The 20,754-nt window shown below is 49.6% G+C and overlaps 1 protein-coding gene across 7 annotated transcripts; it reads left to right on the forward strand.

Annotated features, from left to right (window-relative positions):
- Positions 1-294: 294 nt before the first annotated feature.
- LOC123744908 (uncharacterized) lies at positions 295-20,064 on the forward strand. 7 transcript variants are annotated; one of them, XM_069306288.1, is made up of 8 exons: positions 295-445; positions 5,634-6,071; positions 6,823-7,023; positions 7,634-7,777; positions 17,628-17,803; positions 18,358-18,491; positions 18,972-19,167; positions 19,588-20,064. In XM_069306288.1, exons 1-4 carry the CDS (start codon positions 420-422, stop codon positions 7,755-7,757), a joined length of 789 nt encoding a protein of 262 aa, XP_069162389.1. In that variant the 5' UTR covers positions 295-419; the 3' UTR covers positions 7,758-7,777; positions 17,628-17,803; positions 18,358-18,491; positions 18,972-19,167; positions 19,588-20,064. The 7 variants fall into 7 exon arrangements, 4 of the variants coding, with proteins under 4 accessions (XP_069162389.1, XP_069162390.1, XP_069162391.1 ...); XM_069306289.1 differs by having other exon boundaries at positions 18,972-19,073; XM_069306290.1 differs by lacking the exons at positions 17,628-17,803; positions 18,358-18,491.
- Positions 20,065-20,754: the final 690 nt, after the last annotated feature.

Consider the following 20,754-nt stretch of genomic DNA (forward strand, 5'->3'; position numbering starts at 1 on the left):
AAGGTGTGGGGTCCGTATGGGTACATATGTTTGGTAATTTTGCTGGTGGGTGATTTGGTAGTTACCGGCGGCGGCTGTGATTACCAGCACGACAATAAAGGTCAAAGCCTCCTCTTACTTAGACCTTTCGTATCTCATTTACACTATTTAACATATGATGTTTATTGTAAATGGTAAATATCAATAATATAAAACTACAGTTCCAGTAAATGGGGCATTGCAAATTAAGGAACTGCGTAATTGGGGGTATAATTGTGACGTCACCAGAGCGTCCAATGTACTCACATGCGAGGTGACCTCGGCAGTGCTTAGCCGTCGTCGTCCCGGTCGTGTTGGAGGACGACGAGCAGCTCTACTGAAGACAAGTGTTGCTGCGCCACAGTTCAGCTGAGGAAGTTTGTCAACTGCCAAGTGTACATATGTACATACTTCTGTGGTTAATCAGGTATGGTTAGAGGGGATTAGTTTTTTACATTTTATACAACTCCTTCAAACTCTCAAAAGTCAAGCCTGGCCTCGGGCCGGGCTTGGGGAGTAGAACAACTCTCAGAACCCCATCAAGCAGGTATTCTTAATCATTTTCGTTGGACTAACAGAGTGTAAATCAAACATGGTTTTTAGGTAAATAGAATTTTGTTCATACCATTGAGGATGCTGCTTCATACAGCCGTTTCCACACAGGATAGTTCGTACAAAAGATTGCCCGAATTGTAGATTTGTACACCTATATATTTTATAAGGTTGCAACCTACTTCAGATGTTATTTACGAATTTTACCTCGAGACTTGCCCGCGGGGCTTCGTGTCCCCGCGGCCCGGTCGTCGACCAGGCCTCCTCGTTTCTGGACTGGTCAACCAGGCTGTTAGCCGCAACCATTTTGTAAATGCAATTTTATATTCACTGCCACACCGGACAAGGATGGATTCAAGAAATGGCTTAAAAATAACGTTTGTGTGGTGTAAGTAAACTCTAGGAATTATTAGGTTTTCCAATATGACACGTTCAGTGAAACTATTGATGGTTGATTGTATATTTGTTTTTGTCGTGCCTTTTTTTTTTTTTTTTTTTTTTGGGGGGGGGGGGGGGGGGGAATTACTTTTTGGACGTTATTTTTAGGTGATTACTTTTGACATTGTCGTGCCTTTTGTTTTTGTCGTACTTGTTGGGAAGGAGGGGGGAGTGCCTTTTTTTTTTTTAGGGGGGGGGTGTGCCTTTTTCGGGGAGCATTCGTTCAGGGGCGTGCCTTTTTGGGGGGAGTGTTCGTTTGGGAATACCTTTTTTTGGGGGGATTACGTTTTGTACGTTGCGCCTTTTTTTTGGGGGGGGGGATTAATTTCCGACGTTGTGCTTTTTTTAGGGGGATTAAGTTTTGACGTGGTGCGTTTTGTTTTTGTCATACTTTTTGGGGGGATTGCCTTTTTAGTGTTTGTTCGGGGGAGTGTTCGTTCGGGGGGAGTGCCTCTTTGGGGGAGTGTTCATTCGGGGGAGTGTTCGTTCGGGGGCGTGCCTCTTTTGGGGGAGTGTTCGTTCGGGGGAGTGTTTGTTCGGGGGAGTGCCTCTTTTGGGGGAGTGTTCGTTCGGGGGAGTGCCTCTTTTGGGGGGAGTGCTCGGTCCGGGGAGTGCCTCTTTGGGGGAGTACCTCTTTGGGGGAGTGCCTCTTTGGGGGAGTGCCTCTTTGGGGGAGTGCTCGGTCGGGGGAGTGCCTCTTTGGGGGAGTGTTCGGTCGGGGGAGTGCCTCTTTGGGGAGTGTTCGGTCGGGGGAGTGCCTCTTTGGGGGAGTGTTCGGTCGGGGGAGTGGCTCTTTGGGGGAGTGTTCGGTCGGGGGAGTGCCTCTTTGGGGAGTGTTCGGTCGGGGGAGTGCTTCTTTGGGGGAGTGTTCGGTCGGGGGAGTGCCTCTTTGGGGGAGTGTTCGGTCGGGGGAGTGGCTTTTTGGGGGAGTGTTCGGTCGGGGGAGTGGCTCTTTGGGGGAGTGTTCGGTCGGGGGAGTGGCTCTTTGGGGAGTGTTCGGTCGGGGGAGTGCCTCTTTGGGGGAGTGTTCGGTCGGGGGAGTGCCTCTTTGGGGGAGTGTTCGGTCGGGGGAGTGCCTCTTTGGGGGAGTGTTCGGTCGGGGGAGTGGCTCTTTGGGGGAGTGTTCGGTCGGGGGAGTGGCTCTTTGGGGGAGTGTTCGGTCGGGGGAGTGGCTCTTTGGGGGAGTGTTCGGTCGGGGGAGTGGCTCTTTGGGGGAGTGTTCGGTCGGGGGAGTGGCTCTTTGGGGAGTGTTCGGTCGGGGGAGTGGCTTTTTGGGGGAGTGTTCGGTCGGGGGAGTGGCTCTTTGGGGGAGTGTTCGGTCGGGGGAGTGGCTCTTTGGGGGAGTGTTCGGTCCGGGGGAGTGGCTCTTTGGGGGAGTGTTCGGTCGGGGGAGTGGCTCTTTGGGGGAGTGTTCGGTCCGGGGGAGTGGCTCTTTGGGGGAGTGTTCGGTCGGGGGAGTGGCTCTTTGGGGGAGTGTTCGGTCGGGGGAGTGGCTCTTTGGGGGAGTGTTCGTTCGGGGGGAGTGCCTCTTTGGGGGAGTGTTCATTCGGGGGAGTGTTCGTTCGGGGGCGTGCCTCTTTTGGGGGAGTGTTCGTTCGGGGGAGTGTTTGTTCGGGGGAGTGCCTCTTTTGGGGGAGTGTTCGTTCGGGGGAGTGCCTCTTTTGGGGGAGTGCTCGGTCCGGGGAGTGCCTCTTTGGGGGAGTGCTCGGTCCGGGGAGTGCCTCTTTGGGGGAGTGTTCGTTCGGGGGAGTGCCTCTTTTGGGGGAGTGCTCGGTCGGGGGAGTGCCTCTTTGGGGGAGTGCTCGGTCGGGGGAGTGCCTCTTTGGGGGAGTGCTCGGTCAGGGGAGTGCCTCTTTGGGGGAGTGCTCGGTCGGGGGAGTGCCTCTTTGGGGGAGTGTTCGGTCGGGGGAGTGCCTCTTTGGGGGAGTGTTCGGTCGGGGGAGTGCCTCTTTGGGGGAGTGTTCGGTCGGGGGAGTGGCTCTTTGGGGGAGTGTTCGGTCGGGGGAGTGGCTCTTTGGGGGAGTGTTCGGTCGGGGGAGTGGCTCTTTGGGGGAGTGTTCGGTCCGGGGAGTGACTCTTTGGGGGAGTGTTCGGTCCGGGGGAGTGGCTCTTTGGGGGAGTGTTCGGTCCGGGGGAGTGGCTCTTTGGGGGAGTGTTCGGTCCGGGGGAGTGGCTCTTTGGGGGAGTGTTCGGTCCGGGGGAGTGGCTCTTTGGGGGAGTGTTCGGTCCGGGGGAGTGGCTCTTTGGGGGAGTGTTCGGTCCGGGGGAGTGGCTCTTTGGGGGAGTGTTCGGTCCGGGGGAGTGGCTCTTTGGGGGAGTGTTCGGTCCGGGGGAGTGGCTCTTTGGGGGAGTGTTCGGTCCGGGGGAGTGGCTCTTTGGGGGAGTGTTCGGTCGGGGGAGTGGCTCTTTGGGGGAGTGTTCGGTCGGGGGAGTGGCTCTTTGGGGGAGTGTTCGGTCGGGGGAGTGGCTCTTTGGGGGAGTGTTCGGTCCGGGGAGTGACTCTTTGGGGGAGTGTTCGGTCCGGGGAGTGACTCTTTGGGGGAGTGTTCGGTCCGGGGAGTGACTCTTTGGGGGAGTGTTCGGTCCGGGGGAGTGGCTCTTTGGGGGAGTGTTCGGTCCGGGGGAGTGGCTCTTTGGGGGAGTGTTCGGTCCGGGGGAGTGGCTCTTTGGGGGAGTGTTCGGTCCGGGGGAGTGGCTCTTTGGGGGAGTGTTCGGTCCGGGGGAGTGGCTCTTTGGGGGAGTGTTCGGTCCGGGGGAGTGGCTCTTTGGGGGAGTGTTCGGTCGGGGGAGTGGCTCTTTGGGGGAGTGTTCGGTCGGGGGAGTGGCTCTTTGGGGGAGTGTTCGGTCGGAGGAGTGGCTCTTTGGGGGAGTGTTCGGTCGGGGGAGTGGCTCTTTGGGGGAGTGTTCGGTCCGGGGAGTGACTCTTTGGGGGAGTGTTCGGTCCGGGGAGTGACTCTTTGGGGGAGTGTTCGGTCCGGGGAGTGACTCTTTGGGGGAGTGTTCGGTCCGGGGGAGTGGCTCTTTGGGGGAGTGTTCGGTCCGGGGGAGTGGCTCTTTGGGGGAGTGTTCGGTCCGGGGGAGTGGCTCTTTGGGGGAGTGTTCGGTCCGGGGGAGTGGCTCTTTGGGGGAGTGTTCGGTCCGGGGGAGTGGCTCTTTGGGGGAGTGTTCGGTCCGGGGGAGTGGCTCTTTGGGGGAGTGTTCGGTCGGGGGAGTGGCTCTTTGGGGGAGTGTTCGGTCGGGGGAGTGGCTCTTTGGGGGAGTGTTCGGTCGGGGGAGTGGCTCTTTGGGGGAGTGTTCGGTCGGGGGAGTGGCTCTTTGGGGGAGTGTTCGGTCCGGGGAGTGACTCTTTGGGGGAGTGTTCGGTCCGGGGGGAGTGGCTCTTTGGGGGAGTGTTCGGTCCGGGGGAGTGGCTCTTTGGGGGAGTGTTCGGTCCGGGGGAGTGGCTCTTTGGGGGAGTGTTCGGTCCGGGGGAGTGGCTCTTTGGGGGAGTGTTCGGTCCGGGGGAGTGGCTCTTTGGGGGAGTGTTCGGTCCGGGGGAGTGGCTCTTTGGGGGGGTGTTCGGTCCGGGGGAGTGGCTCTTTGGGGGAGTGTTCGGTCCGGGGGAGTGGCTCTTTGGGGGAGTGTTCGGTCCGGGGGAGTGGCTCTTTGGGGGAGTGTTCGGTCCGGGGGAGTGGCTCTTTGGGGGAGTGTTCGGTCCGGGGGAGTGGCTCTTTGGGGGAGTGTTCGGTCCGGGGGAGTGGCTCCTTGGGGGTAGTGTTCGATCCGGAGGAGTGGCTCTTTGGGGGTAGTGTTCGGTCCGGGGGAGTGGCTCCTTGGGGGTAGTGTTCGATCCGGAGGAGTGGCTCTTTGGGGGTAGTGTTCGGTCCGGGGGAGTGGCTCCTTGGGGGTAGTGTTCGGTCCGGGGGAGTGGCTCCTTGGGGGTAGTGTTCGGTCCGGGGGAGTGGCTCTTTGGGGGTAGTGTTCGATCCGGAGGAGTGGCTCTTTGGGGGAGTGTTCGGTCCGATGGAGTGGCTGTTTGGGGGAGTGGCTCTTTGGTGGAGTGTTCGGTGTCCTTCTCCCTTCTCTGAAACCTTCCCTTAAAGGGAGCCGGTCGGCCGAGCGGACAGCACGCTGGACTTGTGATCCTGGGTTTGATCCCAGGCGCCGGCGAGAAACAATGGGCAGAGTTTCTTTCACCCTATGCCCCTGTTGCCTAGCAGTAAAATGGGTACCTGGGTGTTAGTCAGCTGTCACGGGCTGCTTCCTGGGGGTTGGAGGCCTGGTCAAGGACAGGGCCGCGGGGACACTAAAGCCCCGAAATCATCTCGAGAAGAAGATAACCATACTTCAGTGCCTCGTCCGCTGTCCAGTTTACCCTAATCGGCTCTGGACGCCCCAGGACCGACTACTCCTTGTGGTCCCTCCTGAGTAACTCTCTCCCTGTTTATTGCTCCATACGTCTCTTCTCTTACATCTTTACTCCTTTAATTTTCAGGTGACGAAGGCAGGACGCAGAGCTAGAATGTGTTAACATGGCGGTCCCGATTGTGGGGGGCTGCGGCAAACTCCCCAGCCAGAACGATGCATTACTGTTATTATATCGTGTCTAATGCACATTATTTTTATTCTTGGTTACACCGTACGAGGCGCCAACACAGCCGTCTAGGACGCAGCACTACAGCCTGGCGCCGTCCCTCGCAGCAAGAGCCTGGACAGGGGTGCACAACCCGGACTCCTCCAGCCTCAGCCTGGACAATGGTGCACAACCCGGACTCCTCCAGCCTCAGCCTGGACAATGGTGCACAACCTGGACTCCTCCAGCCTCAGCCTGGACAATGGTGCACAACCTGGACTCCTCCAGCCTCAGCCTGGACAATGGTGCACAACCTGGACTCCTCCAGCCTCAGCCTGGACAATGGTGCACAACCTGGACTCCTCCAGCCTCAGCCTGGACAATGGTGCACAACCTGGACTCCTCCAGCCTCAGCCTGGACAATGGTGCACAACCTGGACTCCTCCAGCCTCAGCCTGGACACGCCTACCAGAGCCCGAGACTCTGCATCACTCCAGGACTCTGCTCTTGGGTAATTAAAATCTTGTAGTAGAAAATGGTTTCTTTGAACACTATTTTCTGCACTTGTTTAAACATTTAATAAAGTTATCCTTTAAATGTAATCAGGTTTTTCTGGACTTGCCCTTGCGGTACATACCGCAAGGGCAAATCGTTGCTTGATATTTCCCCTTTACCTCGCTTCGTTATGCTAGGTTTGGGTTTTCCACCCTTTCATTTGGTCATGTTCCTTTAACCCACAGCATTGTACTGATTAACTTTCTCCCTACTTTTACTAGTTATCTGCCTGTTCTAGTTCCCTGTTCATTGCTCTTAGGATTTTGATCTGTAAAATATTAATTCATTTTTTTCTCACAATTACTTGAAGTTCGATTTAATTAGGTCCATATTACTAAAAAAAAAAAATTGTTGGGCATGTTAACTAACCCTTTGCTTAATACTTGCTGATGTGTACCTTTATTTTCCCAGGCCCCTGCCAACCACTTAAGCTGGACGATAGCGAGATACTCGCTTCCTGCAGGTCTGCATTCAATCTGTCAAAGTGGTTCGGCACCATTTCCTCCCCATGTCCCATTCAAAAATCCCTACCCCAATTCCTTTTAAAGTGTCGAAATGGCTTGATGCTTTCTCCCGATAATTACCTTAACCGGGCCCATATAGCAGCTGTTGTTGGAGGGGGGGGGGTCCCTTCCCGTCCCCCCCCCCTTTCCCCCTCCACACACTCGTCCTCCAAATTGCCCTTCTCACCACGCTCATTCTTGCAGCACTGCGCTCCAACGTTTCGGAGTCGAAGCGGAAAATGGGTGTCTCATCGGGGCCACCGTACGGATGTGGGAGATTTGTGAGTGGCGACGGAGGTGGCAAGAGCTACATAGTGAGCGATGCAGCAGTTTTTTCTGCCTCCCTGACATGAGGCCGCCCTATAAGTGCAGAAAACGGAGTCGCCACATAGCTGCTACGAGAAGGTGAGTGTCCTAATATTGCAGTTCATACTTGTGAATGCCAAAATATAATAGGGAAGATGTCTTATAATTCCCCCACCTTCCTACGCAGTTAGTTCTCTAATCAAAGCAAGTGGGGGGGGGGTCCCATTTATCTATTGAAATAGTTGTTAAATCTGTGTTAATGTGCTTTTTAACCTTCACTGCTTGTAGACAACACAAAGGCCGTATACATAGAGGATTGAGCATCAGTTGAGAATTTCGCTGTGGCCGAGGGTGGGGGGGGGGGTGATCAAATATTCAAAACTAGAATGAAGAACTAAATTTATTTTTATTAGTCAGGTGTTGAGATTTACGAAATTACTAACGTAACTGTAAAGGTGTGGGGCCCGTATGGATACATACATCTGGTAATTGTGTTGGTGGGTGGTTTGGTAGTTATCGGCGGCGGCTGTGATTACCAGCACTACGATAGATCAAAGCCTCCTCTTACTTAAACCTTTAATATCTCATTTACACATTTAACATATGTTTATTGTAAATAGTAAATAATAATATAAAACATAGTTCCAGTAAATGAGGTATTGAAAATTAATGAGGTTTCTCATTTATATCCCCACTTAAATGTCACCAGAGCGTCCACTGTACCTGAAGGCGAGGTGACCTCAGCAGTGTTTGGCCGTCGTCGTCCCGGTCGTGTTGGAGGACGACGAGCAGCTCTACTGAAAGCAAGTGTTGCTGCGCCGCAGTTCAGCTGAGGAAGTTTGTCAATTGGCAAGTATGTATTGCGTGTTGCAGTGGAAGTCTTGGTTGTAGGGTTGATATAGAGCCATTGCTTGGTTACTGACTTAAATACTTATAATGATACTTGACTAGCAGCTGCAAGCGTGGCGGGCATCCTGCACCCTCTGTTTACCTAGTCCCTGGCGTATGAAACGCAGGGCATACAAACGGATGGTGCAGTTTGCTATGAACATGACGTGTACTGCTGTGGTTTATCAGTTATGGGTAGAGGGTTTAGTTTTTTTACATTTTATACACCCCCTCCCTTTCCAGCCCCTTGTTGTGAGGAGGCTTGGTGGGCGGCTGCAGGGGTGTGATGCTCCATGAGACGGTCCTCTGTTCTTTTGAAGCCTTATGCTCCTGCTGCCGTCTTTGTTCCTTACCCTGTACTGGTTGCTGTTTTCTCTAACTAATATTTCATTCTTTTCCCTCCCGCCGTTCCCCTTCCTCATTCTTTCCTGCCGACCTTTTGCCATTCTTGATTATTCTTTCGGGCATCTTCTGTTTTCATGCCCTGGTGTTTGAGGGGCACACTTGCCTGTAGAACTGTGGTACCCGACGTTGCCAGTGAGGACGCTTTTATTGTCAATCCTTGCCTTCGTTGCTGAACCTAATCTCTACGGATTGACGGTTCTTAAGGTGGCGCTTGCAGGGCGTGTACTCGCGATGCACCCCTGGGGTGTCCTGTCCCCTAATATGGCTCCATGGTGGGTATGGGGGCTTATTCGTGAATGAAATGATTACCTACTTCACCAATGACCTCCACAATCCAGGCCAACATGGATTTAGAGCAGGAAGATCATGCCTCTCACAGCTACTTGACCATTGACAAAATCACTGAGGCGTTAGAAGAAAAGCAATGCAGATGTTGCATACAGACTTTGCAAAGGCATTCGACAAATGTGACCATGGAGTGATTGCAAACAAAATGAGGTCAATGGGTATAACTGGTTAAGTAGGACGCTGGATACTCAATTTCCTGTCGAACAGAACAGAGTAAAGTAAAATAGTCAGAGCGCAGTTAAAAGCTCTGTACCTCAAGGTACAGTCCTTGCACTACTACCGTTCCTTATTCTCATATCAGATATAGAGAAAAATAAGTCGCAGCTTTGTGTCATCCTTTGCAGATGATACAAAAATCAGCATGAAAATTACCTCTGCTGAAGACATTGTAAAACTGCAAACAGACATTAACAAAGTTTTCGATTGGGCAGCCGATAATAAAATGTTTAACAACGATAAATTTCAGGCACTCAGATACGGCAAGAATGAGGATCTAAAACATAATACAGGGTACAAAACACAATCGGATCTTCCCATAGTAGGAAAACGGCAAGTCAAGGATTTTTTTAATGATGTCCGACGACCTAACGTTTAGGGAGCATAACCAAGCAAATATTGCGTCATCCAGAAAAATGATAGGATGGATTAAGAGAACCTTAAAGTTCAGAGATCCCATCACAATGGTTGTACTCTTCAAATCACTTGTTGTCCTGTCTTGAGTACTGCTCAGTTACTCGTTTTCCCCTTCAGAGCAGGAGAGATTGCTGAAATAGAGGGAATACGGAGAACATATACTGCACGCATAGACAAGATAAAGCACCTAAATTATTGGGATCGCCTGTTCTCCAAATGTACTCACTAGAAAGGAGGAGAGAGATACCAAATAATATACACATGGAAAATACTGGGACAGGTTCCAAATCTGCACAGTAAAATAACAACGTACTGGAGTGAACAATATGGAAGAAAATGCAGAATAGAACCAGTGAAGAGCAGAGGTGCCATAGGCACAGAGAACATTGTATAATCATCATAGGTCCGCGGTTGTTCAACGTCCTACAAGCGAGCATCAGAAATATCGCCGGAACAACCGTGGACATCTTAGAGGAAACTAGATTCTTTCCTCCAAGGAGTGCCAGACCAACCGGGCTGTGGTGGGTATGTGGGCTTGCCCGCTGCTCCAAGCAACAGCCTGGTGGATCAAACTCTCACAAGTCAAGCCTGGCCTCGGGCTGGGCTTGGGAAGTAGAAGAACTCCCAGAACCCCATCAAGCAGGCTACTTGTTTCTATGCCACTGAACAATCCTCTTATCACTTCACAAGCTCGTGGGGTGAGCGACCAGGCCCCCGAATCGGACTGTTGGAAGACCGGGCTCTGTATCCCCACTACATTGGGCCAAGCTACTCCTTTAACCCTCCCAACTACCCCCCCCCCCCCACTACCACTCTCCTCCCTCATCTGTGGTAGGGTTGAGCCCCAAACCCATAGTGATGACCACCTAATCAGCTGGAGTGGCAACCTCTCATTGTGACAACTGCTGCTTTTTTCCTCTCCCTGGGGGTGCTCTGTGCCAATCCCCCTCTCCCTCCACAGATGTACTAACAAGATTTCTTCCAGTGCAAATAAGTTCCACGCCTTGTTTGACCCTGCTACATGGACTAAACACTGAATCTCAACTATCAGGATTCTAAACGTCCTGACGATTTTTTCTCTATAAACACTTGATTCGGTGGATGCCTCTGTTAATTTTAACCCCACCCATTTTAGCAAGTGCCGTTGCTGCTCGTCCTCGGGATGCAGTTGCCCACTTAGCTGCATTGTCCACCATTGGGGAGACCCCTGTTAGGGTCTCCAAAAATGCCCAGTTAAATACCAGTAGTGGCACAGTTATACTCCTGCACAATGTTGCAACTGGTGTTAGGGCCCTGAAAGACTGCCACGAGGATATTGAACACATCCTTGAAGTCCAAGGCCATTCTGTCCTCCAGGTTAAGTTCACTCGACCCCCTTGTTATCAGCCTCTTCACATGATCATTTTTGATAGGACCCTTCTGCCTTCTATAATTCTTGCTGATGCCAGATGCTCCGTTCAGGAGTACATTCCCACTCCTAGACTTTGCAATAAGTGCTGGCAATTTGAGCATGGTGCCGTTAAAGGCACAAGTGTAGTGTCCCTATGCCTCGTGTGAGGATGCGGGTCGCTTTAAGACAGTGCTCTTCTTCCCAGGCTCGCTTCCTCAGTTGCGGTGACGCCTACGTGTGTATACACTACAAATAAGAGGAAGCCATCCTTAATTTAAAGCACTGTGATAGTTTTTTTTTTCTCAGGCGAGATGCAAAGTCTGCCGTCTCTCTCCTTTTGCTAGCACATCTTACTCGTGTGTTGCGTTCCACCTCTCCTCGCCCTTCCCTACTTTCTCAGTCTCAACCGTTTCCAGGTCTTGGATCCGGACACGACCACTAACCCGGCCCCCCCCCCCCCCAACTGCTCCATTACGTTCTGAACCAAGAGGGGGGGGGGGTTCTGGTTCTTCCATCCTTCCTTCCCAGTCTGCCGTGTCTCCTGTGTCTTCTTTCCCGTCTTCTCCCCAATCCTTCTTCCTAGCCCTCCACGCCGCCTGTCTGCCCCACGCTGTTGTCCATCATCCTCCCAGCAATCTTAATGTTGATCGCTCTCGTTCTCCTTCTGTTGAGACTATGGAGACTGTCGCCCAGTATGTCGCTGCTGGCACACCTGTCCCATTAAGTCAGAAACGTAAGCGTGGCTCCTCTCCTTCTTCCTCCCCGGCAGGTAAGAAGGCGTCGCTTTCTTCCCCACCCCTCTGACTTGGATTCTGTCACTGCATCCCCTCCCATTTCAGTGGTTGAGGCTCCCCCTGTCCGGCTATTTAGGTTCCTTTAGCCCTTGATTCTCCTGGTTGCTGTCCTTGCCGAGGTGTGCTCCCCTGCTTCTGCCCTCCCCCCCCCTTTTCCTCCTAATTTCCTTGGCCACCTCTCTCCATTACCACCACTAGCTTTAGACCCTGTCCGTCCGCCTCTGGTTCGTCCTCCCACTCCTCTAACTCCATCGTCATTGCTAAATTTACCCATGGCCCCCTAACCCTGATTTAACTGATCCTGATCTTTAGTAAACTGTTCTTCTTTGCCTTTCTCTTCAGTGTTCTCTGTTGTTGTTTTCTCTCCTTTTGACAATGTCTATTCTTCAATGGGATAATCGTGGATTTTATGCCAACTAACATGAACTTCAACTTCTGATAAGTTTTCACTGGTTTGTGTAAATCTCCAGGAGCCGATGCTTGGGGCTCGTCCTGATCACATTAGTGGTTATTATTCTTTTTAACCCCCACCCCCTTCAGCTTTTGCTGGGGCGGACAACTCTACTGCTTTCTTGATTCTTACCGATATTCCTTTCGTCCCCCATACTGTTTCCACCGCTTATCCAATATTCTACGGCCTGTATCTTTGCGAGTAAATGGTATACAGTCTGTTCAATTATTCCCCCAAATGTTCCACTTTCTCCTGATCTTAAACACCTGTTGGCCTCCTTACCAGAGCCTGTACTCCTGTTGGGTGATTTCAACTGTCGGCATATCCTCTGGGGCGATGCTCTGACGAACGCCCGGGGTTGCCTTCACATGGTGGGTTCTTGACGACCTCCATAACGGTGACCATTTCCCCATCCTTGTCACCTTTCTCTTTTCGCTCTCCTCCCCTTCCCTAGGTGGCAGTTTGCCAAGGCTGACTGGAATATACAGTATTCACCCTACATGCTACGCTTTCCGACCTCTGCTCTGCCTCTCCCTCGAGCCCTCCCTTTTCGTGCCACTGTATTCGACGCTGCCCTCCACTCTATTCCTCGCTTTACCTCCTCGGGAATGTGGAAGTGTTCCCTGGTGGAATGCAAACTATGCTCGGGCTGACCGTTGTAAGCGTGCAGCCTGTTTAGAAACACCGACGCCGGCAAACGGCTGATGCTTTTATTGTTTCGGAAGGTGATGGCCCGTAGGACCATCCGTATGGCTAAACGTGAGAGTTGGAAATCTTGTCTCCACCATTACATCAGACACTCCTCTGCTGCAGATCTGGAAGAAAATCCGCAATATAGCGGGTAAGTTTGTTCCAGATGTCTCGCCAGTCCTTTACCTTCGTGTTACTCTTGTGGCTGATTCAGTGACGGTCGCAACTGAACTGGATTTTTGACTTGGGTTCTAATCTTCCTTAGTTCTTCATAAGACCGTTCTTGAATCTCATCCCTTAGATTTCTGCACTCGTCTGAAACTTCTGTATAACGATCTGTCTGTCCTAGTCAACTTAGTTCTTTTGGCTTTGGTGGTAATCTCCCTTTCTTCTTCCAGAGCTTCCTCTCTAGTCATTCCTTTAAAGTGAAGCTTGGTACCACACTGCCCCTTTTCGGCAATACGAAGGTGTACCCCAAGGTGGTGGTCTAAGCGCTACTCTTTTTCCCTGGTTGCCCTCAATGGTCTTTTCCTCCCTCCCTTCTGGGATCTTCTCTGCCCTGTGTCGATCTTGCCCTCTGCTATCGAGGTGATGATTCGCCTTTCCTACAACGGAGGCTTCAACTTGAGTCTTTTTGGGCCACCAATCATAGCTTAAAGTTTTCTACACTTAAAACGTGTGCTGTGACTTAGAAGCAGGTTGTTCTTCATCACCCTCTTTTGCTTTATGGTCGTCCTCTTTTGTACAAGGTCTGCTAAGCTATTGGGGCTAATCTTTGACACTAGTTTGTCGTGGCCGCCCCATATCTCTTACCTCCGAGTTGAATGCTCTAAGACCCTTAAGGTGTTCTCCCATATTTCTTGGAGCCGATAGGCACATGCTCCTTTCTTTACATTCCCCTCTCGTTCTGTCGAAACTATTATAGTTGCCCTGCTTCTCCTTCTCCTATCCTTTGCCATCTTGACGCTATGCACCATACTGGGTTACGCTTCAGATCTGGTGCCTTTCGTTCGACTCTTACCCTAAGCCTGCGTGTTGAACCTGGTGTCCTGTCTAGACAGGATCGCTACTGTCTTAGCTACCTTGCACAGTCCTTACTCACTCTTCGTACCTTGACGTTTACCCCTCCTGTGGTTCCTGTTTCCCTTCACCACCTATCTCTTCCCGTACGTTTTTCACTTAGAAAATGCGCTTTCGGTTCGTGTTACCAATATTTCCCCTCATATCGTTCGTCTTTGCCTCCATGGAGGGTCCCCCTTCATAAATTTTGTTAAACCTTGACAAGTGTGACTGAAGGTTTTACCCCTCCTTCAATTCTGAAACTCCTTTTGCTTTAACATTTGTCTTCACACTCCTGCTCCATTTTCGTTTTAACAGCCTAAGTCTACAGACGGTGTAGGCTACTGTTTATCCTGACCACACCTGTCGCCTGCCTCCAGAGACTAGCATTTTCACGGCAAAACTTTATGCCATGCTCTTCAACTGCTTTCTCACGGTCAATGCTTCTTTGTTGTTGTAGTTGACTCTTGCAGTACCTTCATGGCTCTAGTTCTTTAATCCAGTCCATCCTGTGGTAGTCGAAATTCAACATTGGCTGTTTATCTCCAGTAGATTTGACAGTGGAGTTTTGCTGGGTTCCCAGTCACATTTGCCCTTAAATGAGCGTGCGGAGGCTGCCGCTAAGGAAGCTATCTGCACCTGTCCCATCTCCCGCACAGGTATTCTTTAATCAGACTTTCTCCCAGTTATTCATTCCTTCATTCTCTTTAGTGTCTCCGTGGCCTTCCTCCCACCACCGTAAACAGTGGTGGAAAACTGCTCTGGCGAAGTTACGTATTGGCCATACGGTGAACTCGCGAGCACTTACTTAATGGAGCGCCGCCCTGCTCTTTATTTTTCAAACTGAATTGTCCCTCTTAGAGTCATGCATATCCTTATTGTCCTGATATCCAGGATGTACGTGCGTCTTGCTTCCCGACTGTTCCTCGTGGTCACTTGTCCCTCGATAGAATTTTTGGAGAATCGGATACCTTTGATAACGTTCGCCTTGGTGTTTTTTCTCGCATTGGCATCTTAGTGAGACTTGGCGCCCTATGATTATGCTGCACATTTGATGGTGCTACATAGCCTTCCAGGCTTGATGCCTTCTTTTGTTAATTACTTACATTTTATACCAATTTTTTAAATCTATTTAGTCCCAGAACTTTCTTAATCAAACTTAGGTTTTTAGGCAATAAACCAAATGGCATGAAATTTCAGTGGTGATACAATTGTTGGTAAAACAGTCTTGTAGTCGATCTTAAAAAAAAAAAATTGTAGCCTGGAATAATTGTTTATAGCAGTGAGGATGCTGCTTAACACACTTCCACACGGAAAATTCGTACACAAAACCAAAGGTGTTAAACTATTTTAATAGGTTACAATCTACTTCAGGTGTTGAGTATTTACGAAATTGTAAATGTAACTTTATAGTCGCTGAAACACCAGACAGGAATAGATGGATTAAAATGGGGAAAAAAAATAAATGGACAAGCAAAGTAGTGATAAAGTTTTAAGTGTACCAGGTTCAGTGAAAATATTAAGTTGATTGTACAGCATGGAAATTGTTGTGCTTTTGTGGTTAATTTTGTTGTCATGCCCTTGGGGTGTGGGGGAGAGGGGGGGGGGGAGATAATTTCGTTGTCTTCATGCCTTTGTGGGGGGGGGGGGTATTTTGTTTTTGTGCTTTGGGAGCGGGGAGGAATTTTGTTGACGTGCCTTTTTTGTGTGGGGGGGGGGGATGTTTTGTTGTCGTGCCTTTTGGAGGGGAACTGGTTTTCGGTTGTCCCTTGAGGGGGGGGGGGACATTTTTCGTCGTGTCTTTGGGTGGAAATTGTTTTTGTCGTGCCTTTAGAGGGAATTGGTTTTTGTTGTCGTCGTACCTTTGGAGGGGAATTGGTTTTTGTCGGGCATGTGGATGGGAATTTTTTGTTGTCTTGCCTTTGGGGGGGGGGATTGTTTTTGTTATCGTCGTGCCTTTGGGGGGATTTTGTTATCGTCGTGCCTTTGGGGGGATTGTTTTGTTATCGTCGTGCCATTGGGGGGGATTGTTTTTGTTGTGCATTTTGGGAGTTTTGTTTTGTCGTGTCTTTGGGGGGGGGATACATTTTTGTTGACCGTGCCTTTTGGTGTTTTTGTCGTCGTCGTGCCTTTTTTTTTTGGGGGGGGGGGAATTGTTTTGGTTATGCCTTTGGGGGTGGAATTTTTTTTCGTCGTGGTTTTAGGGGATATTTTTATCATTGTGCCTTTTGGGGGGGAATTGTTTTTGGTTGTCATGCCTTTTGGGGGGAGGGGATTTTTGTTGTCGTGCCTTTTTGGGGTAATATGTTTGTCATCGTGCTTTAGGGGGAAGATTTTTGTCGTCGTACCTTTGGGGGGGAATGTTTTGTCGTCGTGCCTTTGGGTGGAAATTCTTGTGCATTTGGGGGGAATTGTTTTGTTGTCGTGCCTTTGGGGGGGGGGGGGGAATTTTTTGTCGTCGTGCCTTTGGGGGGGGGAATTTTTTGTCGTCGTGCCTTTGGGGGGGAATTTTGTTTTGTTGTCGTTGTGCCTTTGGGGGGAATTTTTTGTTGTCGTCGTGCCTTTGGGGGGGAATTGTTTTGTCGTCGTGCCTTTGGGGGGAATTTTGTTTTGTTGTCGTCGTGCCTTTGGGGGGAATTGTTTTGTTGTCGTCGTGCCTTTGGGGGGAATTGTTTTGTCGTCGTCGTGCCTTGAAGATTTTTTGTCATCGTGTCTTGGGAAAATTGGGTTTTTGTTGTGCCTAGGGAGGGGGAATTGTTTTTGTTGTGCATTTGGGGGGATTTTGTTGTGTTTTTGGATGGGATTTTTTGTCATCGTGCCTTTGGGAATTTTGTTCTTTTTGGAGGGGAGAAGGTTGGTCGTCGTGCGTATGGGGGGAATTTGTCGTGCCTTTTTGGGGAATTGTGTTTTTGTTGTCGTGCCTTCGGAGGGGGAATTTTTTGTTGTCTACGTACTTTTGGAGGGGGGATTAAGTTTTGTCGTAGTGCCTTTGGGTAGGGTTAGTGTGCCTTGGGGGGGGGGGGGGGAATTTTATTGTCGTAGCCTTTTTTGTCGTCGTGCCTGGGGGGGGGGGTTGTTGTCATGCGTTTGGAGGGGAGGGATGCAATTGTTTTGTGCGTTTGGGGAGAGGGATTTTTTTATTTTCAGACTGACTTCCCTTCCCGCTTTCACTCCCCACTTTAGTTTTTCGTAACCTTTTGCCCGTAAAGTTCTTCCTTGTCCCCTTCCTCTTCGCGACGTCTCCCACTTGATGGACGTTAGAGCGACGGTCTCGCTTCATGGACGTCGGCGTTTAATCCTTGACCGTCCAAGTGGGACGGTTGCCATGCCTCCCCTCCCATGCCCAATCCTGATCCCTTTAAAGTCCGCATGCCTATTGTGCCACTTTTCTTGTACTTTTTTCCTTTTTTATCATAGTCCTTTATTGGGACCCCACTTGTGCTTGATTTCTGTTCTCTTGGAGTTGCTAATCTGGGTTCATTTCTTGTCCCCTACCTCGCCGTCTCTTCCTCATTGCATGTTCCTTCATCAGTTCGGTAGATTTGCTTCCCGCCTCCTCCCCTCTTCCTGCCCCTTCTTGCCCCATCTCCGCTTGCACCTTTTTGACTATCCTTCTTAATTCTCTTGTAGAGAATTATTAGTCTCCTTGGAAGCTCCTTCCTTCCAGGCTCCTTTATTCTTTGATAACGTTCACTCGGCCCTATTCTGTCCAGTCCAGTTCCCCCCTCTCGCATCTGTCACCCCCATCCCTCCTGGTTCAGGGGGGTTGGGAGGTGGATTGAATATCTTTACCTCGCTTCTCCATACTCCAGTGCCTCGTCCGCTGTCCAGTTTCCTCTAGTCGGCCCGGGATAACCCCTGGAGCCCCCACTCGCTGAAGTCCCTCCAGAGAACCGTTCTTTCACACTCCCGTCATCCCTGTCAGTTTCAGATGAACACAACCAGTTACCATTGGGCTGTGGAGGGGGAGGGGGGTATAACTCCCCAGCCAGGACAATGCATTATTGTATAATTATCATGCCTAATACTCGCTAATTATTTTCAGCCCTAGTGAGACCGTACGAGGCGCCAACACAGCCGTCTAGGATGCAGCACTACAGCCTGGGGCCGTCCCTCGCCGCAAGAGCTTACAGTGGTGTACAACCCGGACTCCTCCAGCCTCAGCCTGGATACGCCTTCCATAGCTCGAGACTGGACATTACTCCAGGAGTCTGCTCTTAGGTGATTACAAGTTTCTAATCATCTTTGGACACTTAATTTTCCACTTATTTTAATGTTAATGTTCCTTCTATAAGACTATATATTAGTCGGGCTTGGTTCCTTTACCTGGGTTCTAGCATAGTTTGAGGTTGCCACCGTCTCTCTGCCTTATCTTAAGTTTAGGTTTTCCCCTTTTCACCTGGTCATGTTTCCTTTTACCTTGCGTACTGTTCATGCCCGCGCCATGTCTTGAGTTGCTTAATATTCAGCAATCGTTTTACCCACCTCTTTTATAAAAGTTAGTTTTGTCCCTACTTAAACTAGTTATCTGCCTGTTCTAGTTCCCCGTTTATTGATCTTGGACAGTATTATATGTAATTTTAACTAAGCCACATTGTCTCGGTATTACTTGACGTTAAATTTTATAGTAAATAAAAATCTTTACTGTTCGCGTTCCTTTACTCTTTGCTCGATACTAGCTGGTAATTACTTATTTTCCCGGACCCATATAGCAGCTGCTGTCCTCCCCCATCCCGCTTCCTTACTTGCCACACTCACCGCGCTCATTCTTTCAGCACTGCGGCACAACGGCGGAGTCGAAACACGGAATAGGCGGCGCAAGAAGCTGCCTTGTGGCTGCGGGAGATCCTGAGCGGCAATGTAGGCGGCCAGCATCAGTGTTCTGTGTCTCTGCCAAGAGGCTACCCGGGTGATTATGGAATAATTCTCCCAATTGAGGAATATTTTAGTTTGGCGCTTGGGGAATATTTTCGTTTGGGCGTTTTGGGGAATATTTCGTTGGGCGTTTGGGGGAATATTTTCGTTTTGGGGAATATTTTTGTTTGGGCGTTTTGGGGAATATTTTCGTTTGGGCGTTTGGGTAAATTTGTTAATGGGAGAGGGAGGGGATATTCGTTGCAATAAGTAATTTTTACCGCACTCGTTGGAAAAATGTTTTATTTCCTGTTATTTCTATTCGTTGGTCACAAATTACTCTAGTTAATAACGGTATTTGTTCAATATTGTTAAATTGGTATTGACTACAGTACTCCCCTTCCCCCCCCCCCCACACATACACACTTCCTTAATTCTGTGTGATTATGTACTTTTAGTACCATTTATTCTTTTTAAAAGTATTGCTTCCCGCCGCCTCCCTCTTTGCCTTAACTCATTGTCCTCTGTGTTGCAGGGCAGCGTGCAACGGGACGACCACTTGCAAGTCAACACTCGCCGGAGCTGAACTGGGTGCGGACCTCACACTGGATGATTCCGACTAGTTGGTGTCAAACTGGTCAGTTGCTACCACCTCGTTTGCTCCTCCGCGGGCCGTTACCGCCATATGAAGCAGAGTATTCATCTACAGTATTATGCAAAGAATCATAATGGTATAAAATTCAGTGCCTACAGAATTTTTCATTCACTACATTTTCATTATTATATTTCCTACATTTTTTTCATTATTATTATAACCATTCATTAATTTGTTTTATATTACTAGAGAAGGGCCACACGGTGTCTTGTAAATTGACAAATCTTGTAGTAATTTATTAGAAAAGTTCACCTTAGACTGTTGGTGCTTTGGTTCTTAACTCTAAATTTTCTTTTATTTCTTCACGGGTTAGATGGTTGCTTCTTGTGGTTATTAATCGCTCTGCTTCCTCGGTTTACTTATTACGTGTTTGTATTATCATTCTCTCCAGTCACGTTAATTTCCTTTCCCCTAGCATGTTATTTCCGTAGAATTATAACTGTCGCTACTTTCTGGGCACGTTCCCTACAACCTGACACTGTTCTCATTCTTACAGTACTGCTCTCCATGACGCGGTGTGAAACGCAGAGGCGAAAGTAGAGGGCTGGAAACGGCGCAGACAAGAGCACTCTGGATGCCGTACCCGCCGCGCAAAAGCTGTATGGCTTGGCCCATGTGGCGGGACGACCACCTCAGAGGACAAAAAATACTGAGTCAGGAAGGAAACCCATCCTGGCGACCCTGGGCGTAGGTCCCCCCCCCCCCCCCCCCCCCTCTGGCTTCCCTGTCAGGCGGCGTGGCGATTAGGGAAGCTTTGCCAGAACCACTACCATTGGTTTCAAATTCATATCACACTTTTTATATGGCCGCAATTTGCATCTGTTGCATTGGTCATTCCTTGCATCCATTTGCAAAATTAAGTTTCCCAATTTGCATTTGCAATAATTACTATCATAAGGCAATTAAATAACTTCTGGTTGTTAATAGTAATATATTACATTCTATATTTTTTTACAAATAAAAATAAATATTAGTACGTTGTCTTTTTTAACAGAAACCTGCAACTGCTATATTATAATAATCCTCGGAGGCATTTTGCTTGCATCTCTGGAAATCCTACGTTGGATTTATAAGCATTACATATTCCCCTTAATATTACAAAATATATTCAGCAAAATAGAGTACTCATGTTCAACATAGCGCAGTTTCCTATCAACATAATAGATTTGTATGCGCTGCGCCAACAGTATGTAAGGGAACTGACAGAGGATAGTGCCAAGCCATTAGACTATATATCCCTTGGAAAGGGTCAGGATAAGGATTTGGGATGGGGGAAAGGAATGGTGCTCCATTACTTGGACGGTCGGGGATTGAAAGATGACCGGGATGAAGCGAGACCGTCGCATTCTGGCCACAAAGTGGTTAATTAGCAGTATGTAAACACCTGATAGCGTGCGGCAGGACCCACCACGCTTGGACACTGCTAGTCGTGTACCATTATAAGTGTCGGTAACCAAGCAACGGTTGTATGAACCCTATAACGAAGAGCATCCACAGCAACACAGAACGCCGCAAACATTTATATAGATTTATAATCGGGAAGAGATATATTGTTACCCTATATTTTCCAACTATTAAGTAGTTAAATGGTGGCTAAAGAGCTGCTCGTATGGACTCAGGTGTCGTGAACCTTTGTTCTCAATATTCCGACTTGTGCGAACTC

This window comes from Procambarus clarkii, chromosome 57, assembly GCF_040958095.1.
Source record: "Procambarus clarkii isolate CNS0578487 chromosome 57, FALCON_Pclarkii_2.0, whole genome shotgun sequence".
NCBI classification, from domain to species: domain Eukaryota; kingdom Metazoa; phylum Arthropoda; class Malacostraca; order Decapoda; family Cambaridae; genus Procambarus; species Procambarus clarkii.